The sequence below is a fragment of the Phodopus roborovskii genome, unplaced genomic scaffold (genome assembly GCF_943737965.1).
Source record: "Phodopus roborovskii unplaced genomic scaffold, PHOROB, whole genome shotgun sequence".
Taxonomy (NCBI): Eukaryota; Metazoa; Chordata; class Mammalia; order Rodentia; family Cricetidae; genus Phodopus; species Phodopus roborovskii.
The window spans coordinates 20,448,140-20,474,216 of NW_026126485.1; the positions used below are offsets into that span (position 1 = coordinate 20,448,140).

At 40.5% G+C, this 26,077-nt stretch overlaps 1 protein-coding gene across 5 annotated transcripts in view; it reads left to right on the forward strand.

Annotated features, from left to right (window-relative positions):
- Window positions 1-26,077, forward strand: part of Phkb (phosphorylase kinase regulatory subunit beta) — a 173,321-nt gene that overhangs the window by 142,115 nt on the left and 5,129 nt on the right. For all 5 annotated transcript variants that reach the window (XM_051195043.1, XM_051195042.1, XM_051195046.1 and 2 more), the window contains 2 exons: window positions 12,602-12,736; window positions 17,930-18,059. In XM_051195043.1, coding sequence (XP_051051000.1) covers window positions 12,602-12,736; window positions 17,930-18,059 — 265 coding nt within the window. The remainder of the gene's footprint in view (window positions 1-12,601; window positions 12,737-17,929; window positions 18,060-26,077) is intronic.

Sequence of the window (26,077 nt, forward strand, 5' to 3'; positions counted from 1 at the left end):
GTGAAGAAATGAATTCCAGTGGCCTAAAAGGATCCATATCTGTATTTACTTCCCAAGTAAAACATAGCAGTGAAATCAAATGCCAAGGACCCCAACAGCTGTATCACATAAAAATAAATAAGTAAATACTTGTCAAAATTCTTAAAATTAAATGGATGAGCCATGACAAAAATAATTTTTCAGCAAAACTCTATCAGGAGACATAATCCAATATGAAACTGACATTTTAAGAATGCTCTGCATCTGTTTTCTGCCAAAATCTAGTGTTGAATTGTTGCTATTGTAAGCATGTGTAAAAAAAAAAAAAAAAATGGAAAGTAAGATGCTGGTGGTTCCAAATGTCCCTAGCCAAGAGTTCTGTGGTGAAGCACAAGTAGGTAGGTGACGAGCTCTGTGGCCCTGGGAGGGTGCTGGGCCTCCCCAGCCTTGCTCCACATCAGCCTCGGTGCTTCCCGTGAGAAGGAAATGCTTCAAAAGCTATAGCAACTTGTGATGTGCATTTAAGTGGCATATAAATATGCCGTTATCCCAAACACTCAGATCATATCCAAGCATATAGAGAGACAAATTGTTGGAAAGAATATACACTGCCTATTTGTTGAGTGCAAATGCATGGGTGTGTAAGTCTGAATAAGGACACTGTTTCTGCTTTACTTGACCCTGGATTGTTGTTTAAAAAAAAAAAAAATCTCTGCAGTTTCTCATATCAATTTTTCCTTGATTTAAGCAATTTTTTGTACTTGTGTGTCAGAGAGAGGGAGGGCGGTAGCGAGGAAGGGAGGGAGGAAAGGGGGGAGGGAGAGGAAGGACTTGGTTTCATTCTACCATGTAGGTCTAGGATTGAGCTGAGGTTGTCAGGCTTGGTGGCAAGTGCCTTTATTAATGTATCTTCCTTTGTGTCATGTATTGCTTTCAAGTTTTTACTTTCTAATTCAGACATCTACCTAAGTGTAGACACTGATGTGATAGTAGTTACTTGTCCATATTGTCTGCAACACCATGAGTACACTGTAAGTTATCAGTCTTTGCCTGCGATTAGGTCAATAACTAGGACCTGAAGCTTACTCCTGCTACCCAGAATCATGAAAAGGTATGATATTACACATAGCTAGTCCAGATAAAGATTTGAAGTATGATTGCCATTAAACTCAGGTTGATTTGACACCATCATGAAACTATAAATCGAGAATGTCCAAGGTTACAAGGAAACATAAAAAAAATGAGATTGTATAACTTTACTCATGAGACAGAAAATGCAGATGATTAGAAACTAATCTAAGTCCCTTCTATACAGAGTAAGGCTGTCTGGAAAGTTGGAGTTCTTAGAGAAAGCTTTTCCCTCCTTGTAATATTGAAAATGACCACACATAAAAAATCAAACAAAAAATATAAAATATAAATCTTTCTACTTGTTGATAGATCCATATTGACCTAATCAAAGTATAAGAGCTTAAAATGACTTATCTGGTCGTACTTTCAAGGTCACTATTTGTACTTTGAAGCAGTAGTTTCCTGGAAATCATGCTTTGCCTTTTTCTTTTTGAATATCTAGGGTAGATGCAAATTACTGATTAGTGAATATGCACTGGGCCTGAGGGGCCATTTACTAAGTCCAGCAAGGGGAAGATGACAGGCTATAAGTATAGGGTTGCTAGTCATCTCCCCTAATGAGCCCCTGTGATCAGACCATGTACTTCACCTCTCTAGATGGCAACTTGTGTCACGTGGGAAGACTTGAGCCTGAACCCTACTTCTGTGGCTATGTCATGAAACTGTCTTGGATTTGTACATTATTCTTCTTGTTCTTGGAGAAAGAGACATAGTGCCTACAGGAGCCTACCCAATAAACCCCTGGGATAAGCCATGTGATCCTTTCAAAACCTCCATTTTGTACACAAGCCAGCAGAAATGAATGAAATTAAGTGATTTTTCCCATGGTCATAGAATCAGGATTCAGGGTTGGAAACTAGTATAGACGCCTCAGTCACTGCTTTAGGCCCCTCACTCTAGAAAAGGGATTTGAAGATAGTTGACAGCATCATGACTGTAATGTTTCATATTTTGAGCTCCTTGTGACATTTGGAAAATAGGTTCCTCTAGGGAATTCATTTGAAGCACCACAAATCTCAAGAATCCAAAGGCAAAACATCCCCAACCATAAAACACCCCGACCACCTCCCCTCAAACGTGTGTACACAGGCCCTCTGGATCTAGCTTTGGAGAAGCCTTGTGCTCTCCCTGCAGAAACTCACCCTGGAAGTGAGTCCTTTTCAGCCTGGATCCTCCTTTACGCTCTAACAGAATGACCCGGAAAGCATTCATATAGAAACTCAGAATCCCAACAGGATTAGCTGCTTTTATCTGTCATGGTCTTACCTCCCATTTCCTAATTGGATTTTATGAAATGTATGTCAAATCCTGAAGCCTCTCCCCATGTCTGTGGCCATAGTGATCATTCATGACATTCAATCAAAGATTTTAGAATGCTTTTTCTATAATAGGCAGGTACAGATATCAAGAGCTATAGTTATTCAGTCTGTGAACCTAATGAGATCCTCCCCTCTCAAGAGGAAAGGACTATTTAATGCAGAACACCAGGCTCAACTTCAAAGCAAATAAGCGCTTATTCTAAGCCAAATTATGAGTGGCTGTCTGTGGCCCAGGAACATGGATGCAGATTGTCCCAAACAGCACCATAGACAGAGGTACATTAGTTTTCTTTAGAAAAAAAACAAAAAAATGAAAACTAATATATTTACCAAATACAGAGGTACAACAAAGCTAGGAAAACCCTGCTGAGGGTTTCAGGTGACATGATATTCTTCACTTATGGATTGGTGAAGGTATTAGTTTGTCAAGAATGGATGCAAAAGCTGGGTGGCACTTGTGGAGGCAAAGGCAGGCAGATCTCTGTGAGTTCAAGGCCAGCTAGAGCTACACAGTGAGTGAGACCCTGTCTCAGAACAAAAACAATAACAAGCATGGGTTATAAAAAGGGTGAGAGTCAGGAAGAGCATGGACAGTGAGTAGCAAGGTAGTCTGGTTCTGGATCTGCAAGGTCTAACTGTCCACATCAGGGGTTCTACAAGGTCTAATGATCCACGTCAGGGAGTTCTACAAGGTCTAACAGTCCACATCAGGAAGTTCTACAAGGTCTAATTGTCCACATCAGGGAGTTCTGCAAGGTTTAACTATCCATGTCAGAGAGTTCTGCAAGGTCTAACAGTCCACATCAGGGAGTTCTGCAAGGTCTAATGATCCATGTCAGGGAGTTCTGATCTGTTGGCCAGTTGGAGTCTTCTTCACACAGGTGTTTTTCTCCCTGGGACTGCAGTTTACATGTTGGTCTCTTTTTATATATTCTTCTTATATTTACCTTATACTTAGTAAGTTTTTACTAAGATCTCTACTCCTTTAGGTGATCCATACCTCCCCTGTGAATGCCTTTAACGGTTGTCTACTGACAGGAGCAAACACATTTTCCATATGTTTCGTTGTGAAAGGATATCTTGAATTAGTCCATGAAACGTTATTAATTGGCTTAAAATTGGAGAACAAACTATTCACAGTTTTTGAAGGCCAAATTCTTTGTAAATTGTTGAACCTGTGGCTGCTTCTAAGATACTCATTATTGTAGTTTTGTTGTTGTTGTTTTGTTTTTAAGTTGGGAGATTTAGAGAAATTTTTTTTTTAATTCTTTAGATAATGACTGCATTTCAAATGGACATTTTTGTCTGAATTTTTTCAATGATTTGCTTTTAGTGTTAATTAACAATTAAACATTAACTGGTTAGATTTTTATGTCATTCTTCTTGAAATGTTGTCATTGACTAGGTTGGGCTGAATGCATGTGTTTCATTATGTTACTTCTTACCCTCAGTTCCCACAGGCTACCTACACTTTTATCTATGCTTTAACCTTCCTGAGTCTTTCAAGGTTTCTTGGTTTGCATCACAATTTCCCCAGCTTTAAACCAGGAGCCCTGAGCTTTCTTCTCTCTCCAAGGCTAATCCTGCCAGTGCCATGTCTTCAACTTCACTGTGAACACAATCAGTCCACTCACTGGAATGCTACCCTAGCCTTATAATGATTTGATTTGCTATCTCATTATTGATTTGTATGCCAGCTTTCATGTTGAAATAGATCAAGTTCCTGACAGGCCATTACTGTAAAGACTGCAATCAACTGCTTTCTACTGTAGGCCTGTCCGTCAGGCTTTACTAGGACAAACCCCTGGGGATGTGTGCTATCAGGCCTCTCTCAGCTCTGCCTTTCATGTCGCCTTGGCATTCTGTAAGCAACTGCAACCCAGATGAATCCTGTCTGATGCCCAACATGGCCCCTGGAGATCATATATTTGGGGCTCAGAGAAGGCCACTAGTGTCAAAGATACAGACTTTAGCATCGCTGGGGCAATACAGAAGATGGTTGGTGATTATAGCCCCAAGTTCATTAGCATCATTTTGGTACCTTCATTTTGAAGAATGTTTGATGCGAGATGAGAAAGTTGGGTGACAGCTATCCTACCTCTATTCTGTTGATTAGGTTTGGGCAAAGGTGGTGAGTCATGGTGCTTCAGTAACTGGAAGCTTAGTTGCTTCATCAAATTGTCACACTTTCTGTGTTAGTGTGAATCAGGCCAAAAGTCCTCCCTTGCAATTTCCCACTTCCTGTTCCATGTTGTCTTTGACATCTTTGATTGCCATAGTAAAATCTCACAGGTAAGGTATCTTAAATAGTCAGATTTTATTGTCTTGCTGTCTGGAAGTTCAAGGTCCTGCTATGAGCTCATCTGGCTCTGGTAAAGAGTCTCCCTGTGGACGCTGCTCTTTAATGTTGCTGCTTCAACCAGCCCCAGTACTTCCCAAAGGCCCTGGCTCCAGTTCGCTCCTACTGCAGCCAGGTCTTCAAGACAGGGATTTGGAAGGGGTAGTATTGCAGCTTGGTGAATAGCATAGTTTACAAAGCTAATTATGTGGACAGTCATACATTATGTTGTTTAACCACAAATATCGGTCTTTATCCTCTTGAAATAATGTGCAAATATCTGCTAAAATTGTTTCTTGCCTAGGATCAGAACTATTACTTATGGCTTGTGTTTAGAAAGTGTCAGCTATACATTGTGAATGGTGTCAGTCACCTGCGCTTCTCCACTGTCACTCTGGTGAGGGCATGCTCCTCAACTAAATACTGACAAGTACACTGGTGCCCTTGCCTCACTCACCGGGAGAGTTCTCAGGTAAACCTGCTGTCTGGACAGTTCTGGAGTACTCCTTCAGCGGCCCTGAGAGGATATTGTTACCTTTCAGCCAACCGTGCAATGTCTGGAGGTTGACTGGTCAGTCATGTATGTCTGCCACCTTCCTCATTTGCTTATTGGCAAATGGAATGCTTTTCTGGTTCTTCAGACAGCAGTCCAAGGATATCCGTTATTCTCTTGACCTCACACATTTTCTCCTTTCTTTTCTTTTTTCTACCCCCCATTTTGGGAATTAAATGCTTCTATTACTGCAATTGTCACATCGTTTGTGACCTTGGCTATGGGAGAAGTAGAGTCTTCTGTGGACCTTTTTACTGTTAGTAGTCCTGGATGAAATGTCTTTTGATTTTCTCCTTTAAGTAAGCTCCTTTGCTGTTCCTTTTCCTATTGGCATTTGATTGTCATGAAGACACTGAGTCACCAATGGGTAATCTAAGTCTCTTTCGAACTTTATGTGTAATGTTGTTTTTTGGTTTTGTTTTAATCTTTCCAAAAAAAAAAAAAATTACCAGTATAAAAAAAAAAATTAGCCTTTCCTAATATTTTGTGATTCTTTAGACTTTGAAAAGGCCTTTTTAACTACATATGGCCTTATTTATTCTGCAGAATAGTAAGTTAGATGAGAAATAGTAATGTCCCCATTTGAAAAGTAACAACAGTGGGGCACAGTTGGCAAGTGTGGGTTTTGGTTATTGTTTTAGTTTTCATTATGTAACTGGAGTTGTGTTTTTAAAATGTACTGTTTTTAATTCTTTGATAATTTCATACGTGTGTATAATGGATTTTGGTCATTTACACACAGACTCCCCCATATATTTTTTTTCACACCACCCCTCCTGCTGAAACTTCTTCACAAAATCAGCCCAGTCCGACTTTGGTATCATTCCTCCTCCTCTTCCACCTCCTCCTGCTGCCCCTGCCCCTCCTCCTGCTGGCCCTCCTCATCCTGCTCCTCCTCTTCTTCCTTTTTGCCCCCACTGGGTTTAATTAAATTGTTTACATGAACATTGATAGGATGTTTGCTGAAACATGGACAACTTAGCAACAGCAACACCACCGGAGAAAATGACACCCCCTTGTTGCAATGGTGTCAACATACCTTTAATCCCAGTATTCCAAGGCAAACAGGCTGTAGCAGGCAAATCTCTGAGTTTGAGAGCAGCCTGGCCTACATAGTGAGATCCATGATGGTCAGAGCTTCATAGTGAGACCCTTTCAAGAGGAAAGAAGGAAGAAAACCTCCAGCACCCATTAACTAGCTATCAGTAGTCTTCAGGGCCAGGGGTGGGACCTAATGAGCTGTAACATTGACAAACCTAATCTTGTGCACATGTCTTATGTAAGAAACTGTACCTACAGTGAGTTCATCAGTACAACAGACATATCATGTCAAGAAAGCATTCCATAGCACTCCTCCCTGTCCTCTGGATCTTAGATTAAATCAAATCCCTTTTCTGAAATGATCTGTGGGCCTTGGGGAGGGGTTGGAGGGTGGTATTGGTGTCCACTTTAGGACAAGCACTTAACTTCATTCTCAAAATTTGCCCAAATGGGAGTCTCTGCATTACCTGCTGCCTGCTACAGAGCTTCCCAGGTTAAGGCTGAGAACTGCATTAATCTATGGGTACAGACACAGTGTTTACAAGACAGTTTGACAACACATCCATTTGCAAAGCAACAGTAGTAAGTTCTTTCTGGGGGCTGTGAACACCCCCAGCCATGACTCTTATCTTAGTGTTTCTCTTGCTGTGAAGAAACACCATGACCATGGCAACTCTTAACAATGAAAACATTTCATTGGGGCTGGCTTACAGTTCAGAGGTCTAATCCATTATCATCATGGTGGAAAGCAAGGTGGCATGCAGGCAGACATGGTGCTGGAGAAGGAGCTGAGAGTCTTATATTTTGATCTGCAGGCAACAGGAAGTGAACTGAGACATACTTCCTCCAACAATGCCACACCTACTCCAATAAGGCCACTCCTCCTAATTGTGGCACTCTCCATGAGTTTATTAGGGCCAGTTACATTCAAACTACCACATTCTACTCCCTGGCCCTCATAGGCTTGTAATAATATCATAATGCAAAATTCATTCAGTCCAACTTCAAAAGTCCCCATAGTCTATTACAGTCTCAGTAGTGTTTAAAAGTCCAAAATTCAAAGTGTCCTGAGATTCATGCAATTTCTTAACTGTAATGCTCTATAAAAATAAAAAAAAATCATGTGTTTCATATAATAGCACAGGATATATATTGCCATACCAAATGTAGGGCAGGTAGGACAGTGAGGAAATAATAGACCAAAGCAGGACTGAAAGTCCTCTGGGAAAATTCCAAGCTTTGCATCTCCATGTCTGATGTCAAACACTCTTCAGCTCTCCAACCCCTTTCAGCTTTATTGACTGTAACACACTTCTCTCTCTTGGGCTGGTTCCATTCCCTGTTAGCACTTTCCTCAGCAGATATACCATGATGCTGTCATCACTAACATCTTGGTTCTCCAGGGGCAATCCAAGCTTCAGCTTCACGGCTTCACACAATGACCTCTCTAGGTCTTTATGCAGGGACACCTCTGACATATACCTGGCCTCAGCAGCTGTCCTTAGTCATGGAGTAACATGCCACAACACCTTTGTTCTATCCTAAAGCCAGAATCATGTGGCCAAAGCTATCAAGTTCTGCTGTTTGCTGGGGCTGGAACATGGCCCCTTCATTTAATTTACATCATCACCAGCTTTTTAGTTTTGATGGTTACCTTCACTGCCAAAGCTTGGCTGTCCTGAAACTCACTCTGTAGACCAGGCTGGCCTCAAACTCTTAGGTATACCACCTCTGTTTTCTGAGTATTTGGATTAAAGATGTGCACCGTCACATACAGCTCTAAGCTTTTCTTTAATTCCTTTCTACAAGTTGGAAATTTAGCTGAGTGGGATCTTGCCTGAGGTCACCACTCCCTTTATTCCATTTCTTAATCTGTTTATCTCTTGAACACAAGACTTATCTCCATTCCACTTTTCTGGTGCTTCTTGTCTCCTCGAATTGTACATTTTGTATTTTTTCTTTCTCAGTTTGCTCCTTTTTATTATAAATCTGTGGAAGTGTGACCAGTAATAACCACACAATAGAGTCATTTCTAAGCTGTTTTGATATTTCCTTGGCCAATGGAATTAATCCAAAACTCTTTAGTTTAGCCTCAGGCAAATTTTTCCAGCAAGGGAAAAAAGAAGCCACCAAAATATCACAAGGCTGGTCTCTAGGCCACACACCAACATTCATCTTTTGAAATATCTTGAGAAGGCCCTTACAGTTCAAATCACCCTCAGCATCACTGTCTTGCATTTTTCTGCTGTGATGGCCCATTAAGCCCCACTTAAACCATTCAGCTGCTTTTGTAATCCACACTCCATATTCCTCCAAACAAAAATATAGTCCAGCCTATCATAGCAATACCCCATTCCCTGGTACCAACTTCTGTCTTAAGGTTTCTGTTTCTGTGAAGATACTCCATGGCCATGGCAACTCTCGTAAATGAAAACATTTAATTGGAGTTGGCTTACAGTTTCAGATATTTAGTCCGTTATCATCATGGCTGGAAGCATGGTAACATGCAGGCAGATACTGCGGTAGAGAGCTGAGATTCTTCATCTTGATCCACAGGCAATAGAAAGTGAACTGAGACAAACTTCCTCCAACAATGCCACATCTACTCCAATGAGGCCACACCTCTTAATAGTGCCACTCCCTATGAGCATTGGGTGCCAATTACATTCAAACTTTCATAGTTCTTGACCAGGTTTACAATAGCAGGTATGACTTTCCTCCAGTGAAGCAAGCCTCATATACAATCCAAAAGTGCTTTGCTACCCATTCTCATAGTAGTCATGCCACAATGTACCAGTGGACACAACTTCCCTGGCAGGTTGGTGTTGTAACCATAGAGTCCCCAGTTGTGTGGGGTTGCTGATGCTTTTTCTTCCCCAGGGGCCTCCATAGTACCTCAGGCATCATGAAAGCCAGTCAGCAGAGCAGAGACTTGGAGCTCAGTCCCAGGGTGATTTCTCTGTGTTCTGCAACTGAAGTCTGTGGCATCTTCAGCAATTGGTTCTTATCATCTAGCTCTGGTGGGCAACCAGGAGCAGTGAGAATATGCATTATTATGGAAGCCTCCGAGGCATTCCAACCAACAACTCATAGGGAGGAAAACCACATCTGGCACTGGGGTTTTCATGTATAACCTGTGGCCTCTGGAAAGAGCAATATCCATCCAGGCAGGGTGTTCCTATTGGAGTTTTTTAAACTATTTTTTAATCAGCTTATTCTAAAATAATAGGGCATTTCATTTATGCTTAGTTTCAGCTAATATTTTCCTTTCAGCTTCTCTTCTCCACTGTTCCCATACCCCGTCCTTGCTTAAGCCTCCCCATTCCACAACTACTTTCATATCTGTGTGTTCTCCTATGCCCCTCCTTCCTTAAACCCCCTCTGTTGACCGTTTTTTTAGCTTCTTGACCTCTAAAGACACCATGACTTAAACATACTAGTCTCAGAGTTCAAAGGTCAACTTTGAAAATGAGAGCAACTATGTTGCATTTGCCTGTCTGAGCTGGGGCTACTTCACTTGGTGTATTTCCCAATAATATCCATTTTCCTCAGAATTTTATTTTTCTTTGCAGCTGAATCAAATCCAGTGTGGTGCTTACACATCTGAGTGTGGCAGTCATCATATCTTGTATAGTGTTATATTCTGTTGTGTTCCAAGCAACTTCTGAGTGTTTTGACTTTCATTCCTGAGTATCTTAGAGAGTAGATATAATAGTCTTTTCAGAAGCCAGGCATAGTGGCTCACACCTGGAATCCAAACACATGGGAGAATGAGACAGAAAGATTACCACAAGTTCAATGCCAGCTTGGTCTATAGAGGCCAACCTCAGACTCTGTCCCATAGAATAAAATAAAAAGGAGGGGCATTCTGTTTCTGTTGTTGTTCATTTGGTTGGTGGTTTGCTTTTTGTTTTGGTTTGACTCATGGTCTTACCATGTAACCCAGACTTGCCTCAAAGTCGGGATCCTCCTGCCTCTACCTCCTAAGCACCAGAAGTACTATGTGTACCAGGGTTCAAATAGCATGACTTCTTAATGTCAGTGCTGTTATCATATCCAACAAAATTAATGTCACCAAACACCCAATTTCTAGCCCCCAAAGGCTTTCTACCTCTTCTTAGAATGAGGCTGCATATGGCATTTGCAGGACATTTCTGCAGTCACAGAGTCAAGAACAGTATCTTCCACTCCATGTTTCTTTTTATTCCCTTGGCTTTCTAAGAAACTAGACTACAGGTTTTGCACTGCATGGCTCAATAGTGGGCCCTTACACTAAGCTACTGCAAATAGCTTTAAAATGAGAGGAAAATAAAGTAGACTTATAAGTAACTTTAAGTTAAACCTATACAGACTGTAAAACAAGAAAAGGTCTGTTGAGATGTTTGTTTGTTTGTTTGTACTGAAGTGTTTGTAACAACTAATTTCATAAGGAATTTTAACATCAAAGTATCCAAAATGACTGTGTTCTTGTGACTGTTATGTTTGTATACCATTTTGGCAAATGTAGTCTCTAGTACAGGAAGTAAACAAGTCAAGAAATTCTTTTTGCCAGATAGATAAACTTAGTTCAGTTTTCAGCTGATTTAAAGAAATACCCCCAAGGCTTAGGGAACATCAAGAAAGAGGGAGAAGGAAGAAAGGAAGGAAGAAAAGAAAGGCAGGAAGGAGCTGGAGGAGGGGAAGGCCTCTGTGACATACCGTCTCCTGGATGTGACATGGCCATTGTACTCATGAGTGCAGTGCAGCTTTGCACAAGCCCTGAACAAGATCAAGCCACAAGCATCATGTTATCAGTCAACTTTGCCACAGACAGCACTAACTGGGCTCATTGGATTACCAGAGAAAACTGAAATGGACATGGGTGGGGATAGGAATGTGGTGGGATGCCTGGGGGCAGTCAGGGGGGGATACAAATCAAATTTGTAATACATTGTTAGTATCCTGTCCTAGTGTTAGAAGGTTTTCCCTTACTGTAACAAAATATTTGAGAGAATCAACTTACAAAGACCAAAATCGTTTTGGCTTAGTGTTAGAGGTTTCTGTCCATGGTCAGTTGTCTCCATTGCTGTTGAGCCTGAGGCAAGCAGCACAACATAGCAGCAGCACCTGGCAGAGCAAAATCCTGACACTCAAGAGAGAATAAGCGGAAAAGCGGAAGGTCCCATCAAGGACATGACCCAATGACCAGAAAACCCACTCCAAAACCCCCCTCTTAAAGGTTCTACCACTTCTCAGTCGTACTGGGCATATCAGGGGTGTGTGTGTGTGTGGGGGGGGTGATGGTGTGGGGGGAGGGGCAGTTTGTTTCTCTCAAGCCAAGCATTTTATGGAATGTACTCATTCCTGACATCCAGAAAGAACAATAGGAGAGGGGACAATTGAGAATTGTCTTCATCTGAGACCACAGAGATCGAAAAGTCACAGACCAGAAACTCAGTCTGTGGCCTGTGGCCTGGCCCAGCACACAGGGACCTATGCTTTGTCCACTCCCCCTGGGCTTATCCAGGGTAGTTTAAGGTTTTTCTTCCATCATTTGCACTGAGACATTAAAGCCTTTTCAGGAAGGAGTATCACTATTGTTTTGCAAACCAACTTTGGCAAAAATGAAGACTTTGACTGTATCTGTCTTAAGTTTTCAGCTCTGTGCACACAGTAGCCTGGTGGGTTGTTCTTCAAGGGAGTACAAAGAAAGAAAGTCCTCTGTGTAGGGACAGCAACTCCTTCTCCAATACACTACTATACTTAAGTTGCAGCTAACTGTCCCTTGTGTTCCAAACACAGACACTTCTTTGTTCCCACCATCCCCAAGTCAATAACTTATATGTTTAAAAAAATCATATTTTTAGAAATTATCGTTATTCTTGTCATTCCTAGAAAGAGAAGTTGTATGTGATAGCACGTCTCGGCCCTATCTTAAGGTGAATCATTTATGTGCCATTTGGTTTTGGCATGTTTCTTGTGAAGCTGTTATATGGCAATAGTGAGTCTGACCGGGGAAGTATCTAACTACTTAGCTTTCCCATGTTCCCATGTCTTACAACTAATTGCAAGTTCACAGGCATCCTTAAGATTCAGATCAGGTTACAGTCGGGATGGAAGAAATATCAGTGATCCAGGAAATGTAAATGACCTTTTCCTCGTCCTGCCCTGGACGCATCGGTGCTATGAAGGGTACTGCCGAAAGCAGCACGAGGCCGTTGTGTTTGAAGATGCTTGAAGAGCTCTTTGCTCTCGTTCCAGGTGGATCATCCATGCCATGGAGTATGAACTACAGATCCGGGGAGGAAGTAAGCCAGCTGTGGACTTGTATCAACTCTCACCCAGTGAAGTTAAACAACTGCTGCTAGACATCCTCCAGCCTCAGCAGAGTGGAAGGTAAGCAAGGCTTTTGTTGCCCATAGACACTCAGAGACACAGGGACATCTGGTATCCGAGCTGATACGGATAACAAACTAGTACAACATTGATAAGAAAATTCAGACGCCAGGCATGGTGGCACACACTTATAATTCTAGCACTTACAATGCTGAGACAAAAGGGTTGCCTGGGCTTTGTAGTAAGTACAAGGCCGGCTGGAACAGAAGAAGGTTCAATGGAACATGAGGCCACCTTCCCAGTTGGATCGCGTAGACATGGATGAGTCAAAATGTCTGGATATGTGATTCTGTGTTGATTTGCATTTTCTATCTTTTTCCAGGTATAGTTTATAATTTTCCAATTTTTTTATTATTCTGTGGAATATATAACATTTTCTATAACTGTGATCAAATTTTCTTCCTGGAGCTTTATAAAAGCATGTTGCATCTCCTGCCAAGACTTTAGCAGAAGCAATTGGGTTTGGTAACATTATGTAGATGTGCTACCTGATTCTGCCTCCCTGAGTACTATAAGCATGAGAGATAAACACTTTCATATGCTTTACTTAGGAAAGAATAAAAATAAAACAACTATTTATGGATTGCCTTGAACTGGAATCCAGATGCAGAGAGGGAGGACAAGACCAGGCTACAGAAACACATAGAGACAACTGACCTGAACAAGGACGAGCTAATGGGCCCCCAGACTGATAGCTGGGAATCCAGCATGGGGCTGACTCAGGCCCCCCTGAATATGGGTCTCAGCCAGAAGGCCTGGGCAGTCTAAGGGACCTCAGACAGTGGAACCAGGATGTATCCCTGGTGCACAAAAGGACCTTGTGAACACATCCCCCATGGAGGGATAACTGCCTTAACCTAGAGACAGGAGAGAAGCCCTAGTCTCTACTTCAAATGACCTGTCAGATTTAGATGACCCCTCCTGGAGGGCATTCCCCTACATGTGGAGTGGGGGAGAGTGACGGGGGGGGGGGGAGTGAGAGGGTGGAAGAGACAGAGAGAGGGAGGGAGGGAGAGGGAACTGGGATTGATATGTAAAATAAAAATAAAAAATAAATTCATTTAAAAAACAACTTTCTCAACTTTCTCTGCTGGTTTTAAAGCAGGCCACATACCTTTTGTGACTAACACAATGTGGTACTGGTGCTAAACAGATGGGCCCCCTGGAGAGAAAGAGAGACCCTTCAGTAAACACACATTGAGCGTTTGCTACATGGTAACATTGCCATCACAAGTCACTGGATCAAGAATGGACTTTTAAAATATAAATACTTTTCACAACTGGATCACTGTTTACAAAAAGACAGATTAGATACTTGTTACCACACACCAGAATCAGCTCCAAGTAGATTAGAGGTCTTCATGTAAAACATGGGATAGAGAAGATGACATTGGTTAATTTCTCTTTAACCTTGGAATGAGGAAGGCATTAAGTGTGATTTAATCAAGGGTATGATAACAAATAACTAATAAAGTTTATCTAATTTTAAATAACATTTTTTCTTGGCAAAGATATTGTCAGAACAAACTAAGAAACTGGACCCAAACATGCTCTGAAGAGTGAGCATCTAAGAATTCTTATGAACTGAGAGTTAACCATCCCAAACAAAGATGAAAATTTAGGGGAACATGAATGATAATGTGCATTTCACTGAAAATGGCCTTTGGCTATTTTAAAGATGTTCATATTAATATACAATTAGAGCTGTATCTGGGGCATGCTAGGGGACTTCTTACATTGCTCAGGGCCTAAGTTAGAACATGTAGTGAGCATTTGCCTCGGCTGAGAGAAGAAACTGCCTATGTAACTGGGGTACAGCCCTTTCTGGAGGAATTTGACATCTAAGAACTCTTTGCTTCAACCCGGGTCCTTTTAGTAATCTGCTATGAAGATATGTTTCCAACAACAGAAAAAAAAAATATGCACGATTAGATCATTGATTAAATCAGTGCTTATAACTGAAAATTTTAGTATTTTTATACCCTAAATGTCCCAAGAAACAATTGGGACAAAATGTGGTATGCCACATAACAGGGCACTGTGAACCTTTGAAGAATGGAATTCTAAGATATATTGTAAGATGAAACAGCAAAGTGCAAAAGAATGTCAGTATTTATTTTTTAAATGTATATACTCATTTGTGTAGAAGAGTTAAGTCTGAAACAAATGTGGGTAGTGTTACTCAGGGAGGATAAGGATGGATGGGAATAGTGAAGCAAACACAGTGTAATGGAATTGAGCAGACTAAGCCTTCCCCCAGCCCACCTCTGTGCATGGAACACCCCCTCATAAGTGGTAGGGGCATTGCATGCGCCCAGAATTAAGTAATGTATTAAAATCAGTCTATATGTGGAGGAGCCCAGAGTAGAGTGGAAACCAACAAATGAACCCAGTTCACACAAATGAGTACTACTACACTAAGGATGTGACAAAGCCAAAGTCCCTGCCCAAATCATTCCTTTTACTAGACACTGAAAGGCTAAGTAAGCAAACCTCACACAAATGCTGCCTCCAGTTAAAGCATGCTTCTCACCAATGGTTACTCGCTAACCATCTGAATTTCATGTGTACAGTAAGGTTGGATAAATGTGTAAATTATTATGACTAAAAAGGATATTTCTCACTGTTAGTAGCCATTCCTATGGGGGGGGATAGGTTGATTGAAATTGACAAACCAATATGAAGTCATGGTTTTACACTGATAGATACAGAAATGAACATGGATCTGTGTTTGTGCATATGCATCCGTGTGTTTCCTAGTTCTGTCTACTGGGCTGCCCAAAAACAGTGAAACTGCCTCAGTAATGAGCAAACTTGAAACAGTTGCTTTCTAAACACTATAATGAGAAGAATCAGTCCTTCTTGGAGAAATGGTTGGTTTCTGAAAAAAAAAATCTCAAAATACCACAGAGATGTGCAGTTGGACACTGGAGAAACTGGAAGAGGCTCCTGGGACTCCAACTGAGATGAGTTTTTGTTTTTTTTTCTAGATGTATGTAGAAGAAATACACAAATAATACTAATAGATTATACACAGATTAGCTGATAGAAATCAGTGAATAGGAGAGAAGGGACTCTGCCTTAAGGCAGAATCTAATAAGCATAGATAGACTGATGGGAACAGAAAATGTCCACTGAGAAAATATAGTAGTAGCTGCAGGCAAGAACCATTGTTAGAAGTAATGTGGAGTGGAAACTTACACAATACCTGAGTGTTTCTATTCCACATCTTTATACTAGCAAAAAAAAAAAAAAAAAAAAAAAAAGACAAGTAATTTGATTGTAGTAGACAAATCTGCCAGACTCCCTTACACCAAACGATAAAGATTGATGTCACTAGTGATAAGACTTTACTTCCTTTACCCTTGTATGAGGCTTTGAAACTGACCCCCTATCTCTTCTGCCCAAAATGCATTATTTTATAAGAAACCACCATAGAACCAGGACAGAGGAAAATTCTATGAAACAGCAGATATTACTAAGATTTGAAAGCTTAAAAAAATAAGTGAAAAGCTACCACAGATTCAAGGAGCCCCCAAGATTTGGAAACTAAATGACACAGGCCATCCTGAATTGGAACCTAACTTGGTAGAATGTCAATAAGACTCAAAAATAAATTTGTGTTATTGTATGGCTTTTGATTTCTTTGGGCCAATAATTAAGCTATGAATTATATATGATAATAGGAGTGGGAGAGAGCTTGAGTGATGAAGCATATGAAATTTGCATTATTTTTTGTAACTTCTGTAAGTGTAAAGTTTTTCAAAGTAACATGACAGTTTTAAAGTAGAGCTGGTGAAATGATTCAGTGGTTAAGAGCACTTGCTGCTCTTACAGATGACCCAACTTCAACTCCCAGCACCCACATGGTGGCTAACAACCACCTGTAACTCCAGTTTCAGGGAACACAGTGCCCTTTTCTGTCTTCCTGCACATAATATGCAAGCATACATACATGCAAAATACCCATACAGAATAGGGATGATAATAATAATAAGTCTTCTAAAATAATTTCCCAGCTCCATTGTGAGTATTCTCATATTCTTTTTATGTTTTAAGCAAATACTCCTTTTATAGTATTAGCCATAATTTCATAGAGCTCTGAAATATATTTTTGTTGTTGCATTTAATGAATATGGTTAAAATACAAATGCAGAGGGTATTCAGTTACCAAATAAAAACACCACTAGGTGCTTGACCTTGTTGCCTTTTAGCAAAACACTGAAAGCAATAGTGTAAGTCTGGGTCTATCAGTGGAAACTCAGCCATCCAGAAAAGATCATTTTTAGTCACTGAATTTATCTCATTGTACTGGTCCTCTGTCACAAAACTAGTGTCTTTAGCTGTTTGTTCTGTTTAGAAATATTGTCAGTTTGTTAATCCTGACAAACCTGTGTGTAATAATTGTGTATTTTAGTCTGTCTCCTTTGTAAGTACCAAGTGTAAACAGACACACATGCAAACACACACACATAGACAGACAGACACACACACATATATACATTTTCAGCTTTTACAAAATTATACTGTGTCATTGTGTGTTCTTTAAAAACAGAGGAAATACGGTACCTTTGGTATTTGTGAAAGGTATATTGGTTAATATCGAATCTAGAATGTAGGCTTACTATTAAGGTTTTGATCATAACTCTGAAGCATAAGATTCTATATCTTTTAACATTTAAGATTTCACATCTAGCTTTTTGAACTCAGGCCAGCCTTATTTAAATTGACAACTTTCATAAAATTTAAAATAATTTCATTTTGTATGTTCATATACAGATAGATATGTAATACTTTTCTGAACATCTGCTTGTTCATTTCTTACCAAATGTTTACTGAACCCACTCTGGGAAGGATCTGTAGGAATGATCAAGCTATATGATATGCATACGTTTCTGGCACTTACATTTTATTAATGTGAGAACTGTATAAAATAATTGAAATTGGTTGTGCCCATTTTTGATGAGGGAAAATCATCTGATGACGTAGTAAGCAACTCATAGCTTGCAGGGAACACCACTCCGCCAGTGAATGCTTAAGCTGCGATGCGCCCTCCTCTCACTCCTCCACTAAGCACGGCAGGCACGCACCACTGCAGCTTTTACTCTTGCTCACTCTGTTGGCATACAGAACTCTGCTCTCTCCAAGAACAAACTTGATTTTCAACACAGCAACTTTTCATTTGTTCTACAGATGCTGGCTGGATAGGCGTCAGATTGATGGGTCCTTGAACAGAACTCCCACTGGGTTCTACGACCGTGTGTGGCAGATCCTGGAGCGCACGCCCAATGGTATTGTTGTGGCTGGGAAGCATTTGCCACAGGTAAAGTGACACTAAATTCAGGAGAGAGGACCAGCGGGACGAAAGGGTTCTCTCCCCTCTGCACCATAGACAGCTTTTCTTCTTCAGTGTTCTAAGAATGTTCAAAATAGGGGTGCTTAAGACAGAATGAACAGAAAATAAGTCATCAGTTGCATTGGAATTGTTTTTTATCACGTCCTTGTTTCTTTTATTTTCCAGTTTTAGTGTCTGTGTATACAGAAAAGCTTTACCAAATGTGTAATTGCTGAATTGTATCTATGTCCTTGTATTATTTCAGATGCTTCTAGAATCTTCTCTTTATAGATAACACATGATGAAACCTCTTATTGAGCAAGCTGTCTTTTCTCTGTTCAGTTATTTGTAAATTTCGAGCTTCTTATGTGTATTGGTTTGCTTTCTACTGCTATAGTAGACACCATGACCAAAAGCAACTTGTGGGGGAAGGGCTTATTTCATCTTCAGTTTCTAGTCTGCCATGAAGGGAAATCAGGACAGGAGCACAAGACAGGAACTGAACAGAAACAGGAATGCTGCTTACTGCTCTGATCCCCATGGCTTGCTCGGCTTTTTAGTTTTATTTTTTAACTTCCTTTCTTTGTGTCTTCCACATCATGCATTTTGATCCCATTCATTTACTGTCCCTGTGTATCCACCCTCCTCTGCCCTTTGCAGCCCCCACCCTCTGAATAAAATTTAAGAGAAAAAGAAAAAAAAATGGGGGAGAGAGCTCATCATGGAAGTTGTAGTGTAACCCCTTTGTCCATATATCTTGTAAGTGTTCATTGCAGAGTTGTTGGTCTTGTTCAAGGCCTGTGGTTTCTGCTACACTATAGATGCTGGACCCTCACTGGGACACTTCTTGGTTATCCTGCCATTGCACCGTGTCATGGGGATCTTGCAGCTTTGGATCTGCAGGACTGGTCCCCTAGTGGACCAACTAGTAACCCTGGTTCTGGGTCTGGGTAGTTGCAGGGTTTGTCAGCCCCCCCCCCCCAGCTTTCTCTTGTCCTGGCACCAGGGTGAGCTCTTGCATTGCGCTGGCTACTTCACTCCTTGCAGCAATGAGCAAGGGGCAGAGCCAGTTCTTCTGCTTTCATGTCCTCAGGGACAAATCTCCCATACCTATACCTTCAGGGCCAGCTCTACTGTGAGATACAGCAGCCACTCCAGAGGGGAGTGCAGGGCTAGCCTTCCTACTCTTATGACCTCAGGGCCAGCTCTCCCACCTATCTAAGGCATTGATGGGGTATGACATGAAGACATCTCTCTCCTGCCCATACTGCCATATGACAGGTGAGCAATAGAGCCAACAGGATCGGCTCTATAGTGCTGCCTAGGCGAGGTACAGGGCCACTCTCTGGAGTGTTGCAGTTGATGGCAAGTGGGTCAGACTGCTTGCTTACTCAGGACCATCAGCCCAAGGGTGGCACAGCTCACAGTGAGCTGGACCCTCCCACATCAATTGTTAATTAGGTAAATGCCCCCCCCACAGACTTGCCTACTGGGCAATCTGATGGAGGCAATGTCTCAGTTATGTTCCCAGATTACCCTGGCTTGTGCTGAACTGACCAAAACTAACCTGCACAGTACTTAGCTTAACTTCAAGTAGTGCTCTCTCTTCACCGCTACATGTTGGGTCAGTGCTGGGATCTCACAAATGTAAAACGTACATTGAAAAGCAGGAGTAGACCCCACCTAGCAATGCAGAGTGTCCTTACAAATGTGTGGGTCAGGGTGCAAAGCACTGCTGAGGCATAGCGCTGGGCTGAGACAGTCTTTCAGGTCCCTTGTGGTGTAACTTATTGATGGTGTTGAGGAGCTGCTGACCCTCATGCATGGCTGGTTTTCTTCATTATAAAAAATGGCCTGCTTCTTTGATGTGATATCATTTATCTAGTTCTGGTACTCAACTCACTCTGCTTATACAGAAGCAGAAATGGAGTACTACATCTGCTTCTAGTATTGAAACGTTAACCACATTAACTTTGAGGTAGCTCTTTATATGGAAAGAAAAAATAGTGCTTATACAGACACAAGAAATAGGTAGGAAAAGGGAGGGGGTGTCTAAAGATCTGTTATGGGCTCTTCCTTGAAGCCCCCTTAGCCATTCAAACGTTAAGTTGTGTCACAAGTCTATTTCCTACTCAGAAGTGGGTGCTCTAGCCTTCTTTCAGTTGCCCTGTGGCTGCTGCTCCAGCAGCCTGTCACCTGACAGCCATGTTTGCCCCTCTGCTGTTCGCCCTGATGCTTCCCATCCCTGCCCTCACTGGCAGTGCAGAGTGGCCACCAGTTGACACCTATGTCAACCCCCCCACCCCACCCCACCATACCTATCAGACTCCATTTGATTCTGTGATGGACCCAGCTATGTTTACCAGACTCTCTTCGCATTAAAAATATATATATATTATGTATTAGGTATTGTTTCATTTTACAAACTGAAGTGCCGTTTGGTTCTGGTTACAATTCTGTATGAACTTTCTTTTTCATTATTTTTTTTAAGTTAGGATACAAAGTAATGAGTTTCATTATTAGATTTTCATATAAGTCAATATACTTTGTTCTCATTCATGTCCCTCCCCCACTGCCCTTTTCCATGCCGCCACCCCTGCTCTATTTGGCTAAGTCCCTTCCTTTTCCCAGATAGTCCCTTCTGCTTTATGTCACATGTAATCTATTACACCTTCCTTTTCCCCACTTGCTTAAGATTTATTTCTCTGCTCTCATGATCCGCATTTGTGTCATTATGTATGTGTGTACATTATGTACACAGAGAGAGAGAGAGAGAGAGAGAGGGAGGGAGGGAGGGAGGGAGGGAAGGAAGGAGGGAGGGAAGGGGAAAGGGAGTATAATTCACCTGGTTTCAAGTATAAGATAAAACATGAAGTCTGACTCAGCCTGATTTGGTCCATTTTCATACAGCTGTCAAGGTTTCATTTTCTGTGTCTTTTTGTTTTGATTTTTTTAGGTTAATATACAAAGTAATGGGTTTTGTCACAATATCTTTGTTCATGTATTGCCATACTTTATTCTCAATTCCTGTCCTCACCTGTGCTCCCCTGTATAACCCTACCACCTCAAGCTGCTTCCCTTTCTTCCCACCTTCTGCTTTCTTATTACATGGATTCCATTACCCTCTCTTCTTCCCTGGCTCTTAAGATCCCTTTCTCCCTTCTCAGGGTCCCCTTTTTTATTTTTGTGGAGCATGTACACATTCTCTCTCTCTCTCTCTCTCTCTCTCTCTCTCTCTCTCTCTCTCTCCCTCTCTCTCACACACACACAATCACAAACACACACTTTTAAATCTAGGTTCTCTGTATGAGAGAAATTTATTCAGAATTTGTCTTTCTCAGTCTGGCTTAACAAAACCATTTCTAGTTTTATCAATTTTGTGGCAAATGTTATGACACTTTTCTTATTTGTTGTATCTTCATCTAGCTTTGCTATGAGGACAGTGCTAGCTTCCTAGAAGGGATTTGAGCATAAGAAAAGTCTGTTTTATGAAAGTATTTAAGAAGCATTGGCATTAGGTCTTATTTAAAGGTTTGGGAGAATTTGACAGTGAATCCATCCTTTCCTGCAATTTTTATTGGTGGCTTTTGCTGCTTCAATCTCTTTGATTGTTATAGACCTGAGTTGTTCTATGTATTGTTCTTTTAGTCTCCATTTCATTAATTTCTACCCTGTTCTGTATTACTTATTGCCATCTATTGCTTTTGGGTTTAGTGTGTTCTTTTTTTTTTTAAGACTTTGTGTATCATTAGGTTATTTATTGAAAATTATTTTATTTTATTATTCTTAACTATGTATATTGTATTGGTCATGTTTCTCTAGAGTAACAGAACTTATAGTGTGTGTGTGTGTGTGTGTGTGTGTGTGTGTAATGGGGATTTATTAGAATAACTTACAGGCTGCAGTCCAACTAACCTAGCAATGGCTGGCTGTGAACAGAAAGTTCAAAAAACCCAGTAGTTGTTCAGTCCACAAGGCTAGATGTCTCAACTGGTCTTCAGTCTATGCTGGAATCCTGAAGAAGTATCAGCTCTAATGCCAATGAAGTAATAGACTTAATAGCAAGGTGAAAGCAAGTAGACAAAGAGAAAAATCTTTCTTCCATATCCTTGGAGGCTTCCAGCAGAAGGTATGGGCCAGATTAGAGATGTGTCTTCCTGCCTCAAGACCTACATTAAAGGTATATGTTCCCCAGCCTATATACCGCCATCTTCAGCAGCAGAAGAACAAGCATAAAAATGTTAGCCAAGGTGTAGCCAATGAGATAGGAAGTAATGAGCTACATTTTCTTAATTAGAATGCTCATGTTATCCTTTATGAAATTTAAAGGACTAAGGAAGATTTAGTAGTAAATTAAGAATAGAGAGCTTAATTGAATAGAGTAATGAAGTATACACACACAGTACATCACTCTCCTCAAATTAGACATGTGATACCTGATTCATAATCATCCATCAACCAGCCTATGAGAGGAGACAAGTGATAACAAGTTAAGTATACTGGGAAGTGTGCTTGGAATAATCACAGTGTATCTTATCTTGTAAAACATCTCTGTTCTACACCCAGAAGAATCCATAACCACTGGACACTTTGAACTAATGCTAGCCCTAATAAACATAAGTTAAAATACCTACGTATATATAAATTTAAAAATTCAAATAAATAAAAGTATTGGTAAAAGAAACTTACTTTGGGGAGTTATAGAGATAGTAACATAAGAGAAAGATGAAAGACCGATTTAAAGATTTAAAGTATCTCAAGACTGAGGATTAAAGGCATTTTTTCCCACTTGAAAGATCTGGATTAAAGGTCTGTGTGTTGGATATGTGGACATGAGTGCAGGTGCCTACAAAGACCAGAGGTACCAGATTGCCCTTGCGGGTGGCTGTGAGCCACCTGACATGGTGCTGGGAGTGGAACTCAGTTCTTCTGAAGAACAATATTCTTAACCACTGAGCATCCCTCCAACCCCCTCCCCCATTTGATGTAAGTATCATAGAATCTTTCTTCTTTAGAACTGCCCAGCTGCATCTCAAAGATTCTGGTAAATTGTACTTTCTTCCTCATTTGATTCTTCAAGTTTATATTTTTCCCCTTGATTTCTTCAGTGGCCATCTTGTCATTCAGGTGTTGTTCACTCTCTACATGTTTATGCAGATCCTATAGTTTTTCTTGCTGCTGATTTCTAGCTTTATTGATGTTTTGTCTGACAAGACATAAGAAGTTATTTTATTTTTAATTATTTGTTTGTTTAGTATTTGGTCAGGCTTGATTTGTGGCCTAGAATGTGATCCATAGTTTGAAAAGTTTCATAAGCTGCTAAGAAAGCTGTGTATTCTGTATCTGTTGATGGAATGTTCTGATATATCTATTACTCTGTTATAGTTTAACTATCTTGATTTCATTTCCTGCTGCTGTGATAAAATACTCTTGCAAAAGCAACTTAAGGGAGAAAGGTGCATTTGGCTCACAGTTCCAGATTGTGGCCATCATTGTAGGGCAGTCAGTGGCAAGGACTTGAAGCAGATGATCCTGTTGTGTTCATAGATCAGAGAGTGATGAATCAATGCATGCATGCTGGTATTCAGTTCTCTTTTCCATTTCATATCTATTCTAGGATCCCTAGTCCGCAGAATGGTATTACCCATAGTAGATAAGTCTTCCTGACAGTCAAGATCATCCCCCACAGAAGTGCCTACAGACTAAGTTAATGTAGAAAGTCCTTCATTGAGACTCCCAGGTGGCTCTGGATTATGTTAGGTTGACAACTAAAACTAGCTATCGTGAGCTCTGAAATCCTTTGCACTGCTTATCTAAAGATAACAGTTGAGTCCTGAAATTACCAACTATTTTATTAGGACCTATGTTACATTTTATGACTGTCCATATTTATTTATAGAATTAGGAGCCCCAACATTTGGTGCATATATATTTACACCTGTTACAGTTTTGTGGTGGATTCTTCCCTTTATTAATTAGTATTACTGTAATGGCCTTATTTATCTCCTCTAATTTTGATTTAAGTCTAATTTACCAACTATCATAATAGTCACTTCAGCCCTAGCTGTTGCTCACCTAATATATTGACTTCCAATCATTAAATCTGAGTTGATGGGTATCTTTATCAGTGAGATATATTTCTTGGTGACAACAAATAATTAGGTTCAGTTTTTAAATCTAATCATCTATCCATTTTGTGTCTCTTTATTGGCAAGTTGAGACTTATTTACATTGAAGATTATTATTTAGGGGTGTTTACTAATTCCTATGATTTTGTTGGTGTGTTTGTCCATTGGTTTGTTGAGTTAGACATGATCAGTTCTTCCCTAGTTCTTGTTTGTTCATCTATTCCTTCCATGAAATTAATTCTTTACTGGGCTGTTAGGATGCTGACTGCCCTTCAGCAGATCACACAGAACAATATCTAGCTCTTCATCTTACCCCTGCTTCAAGAAAGTTACTTTATTATTCCTTTCAGTCCAGGATGAGGAACAAAACAGTGGAATGATTTCCCCCAGGGGCCCACACTCATTAAGTAAATGACAACTGATGGTTTGGCTTCTGAGCCTTTTCTCTTCACTTCTCTGCTCTACTCTAGGTCCTTTCAGAAGAGTGGAAAAAGAGGCAAGTTTGATATCTTGTCTCTATTATTAACTTTCATTAATGCCTAGGAACTAGGCATTTCTAATAAGATGTATTAAGAAGTTAATATAAAACCAGGAAGGAGTCTTTCTTTCCTTCCATTACTACATCCACCCTTTCGTTAGACATCTAAGAACTCGCAGTAGCCAAATGTCCTGGCAACCAAGCTTCAGGTTTCACAAATCAGGTACTACTTGTAATAATATGTTGGGTTATACTGACTATGGAATACAGTAGTTGTACTGAACATAGGACTGAGGCATCATTACAGCAGACTGAACACCTTTCTGTCACCTATGTCAAGAGAAGGGCATCCTTGGTCCTAGTCTAAATAGCAAATGGATGCACTTTGTTTAAAAGCTATGGATAAGTTCCCTGTAAACCAATGGGATAAAAGCAAGTGAGTCCTGACTTCTGTATCTCTTGGAATAATGCTACAGATCTTCCTACAAGCCTACCATGAGGGTTTCTACCTCCTGTCCTTAGGGCTGCTCTCTGTTATATTTACTTTTCTCACCACCAAGTACCTGACCCTAAGCAAAACAGGGAGGAAAGGTCCATTGTAGCTCATGGTTCAGAGGAATGCAGTCCTCTTGGCAGTGGAAGGGTGACAGAACAGTTGTGTTCAAGGTGGTGATCCAATAGCAGGAAGTGAGGAATGCTAGTGCATAACAGGCCTTTTATTCAGACTGCAGCTTCTGCTGCCTACATTTAGGCTGGGTCTTCCTTACTAAGACTTTTCTGGAAAAATCCTCACAGCACACCAAAGATGTGCCTCATTATGTGCTTCTTAATCCAATCACATTGACAGTCACAGTTGGCCACCATGCTCTCCATGCTCTGATGTGGATGGGTCCCAGTGTCCTCAGTGATTTGTTCTAACAAAAGGCAAAGACAAAGGTTCTTTTAGGTTTGCCTCTGACTCTTTTCTGCATGTAATTTTCTGCTTATTTGTAGCATTTTTCTGTTGGAAGCTTAGGGAAAAAAAACCAACAGAAATGTTATAAATTCAACAGCAATGACTTACATCCTAAAGTCCAACAGCAAGTATAACTTCGCATGTTAATTCTGAATTCAGTGTGTACTCTAATCATAGTCTCAATTTCTAGCTGTTACTTTTATTTATGGAATAGATTTTTAATATAGTCCTTTCCTCTAAAATTATTAGCATAATGAAGATAACTGCTAAAAGTGAGAGGCTTAATTTATCACAATAGTTGACTGGCTGGCTTCAGTAGTTTGACATATATAAAATTTAGTCACAAGAGTGAAAATTATCTCTCTGGTCTTATAGAAACTGGAAAGATTATTGATTAGAAAATTAAATTCCTCTACTAAACAATACACAGAGGACAACATTCAGC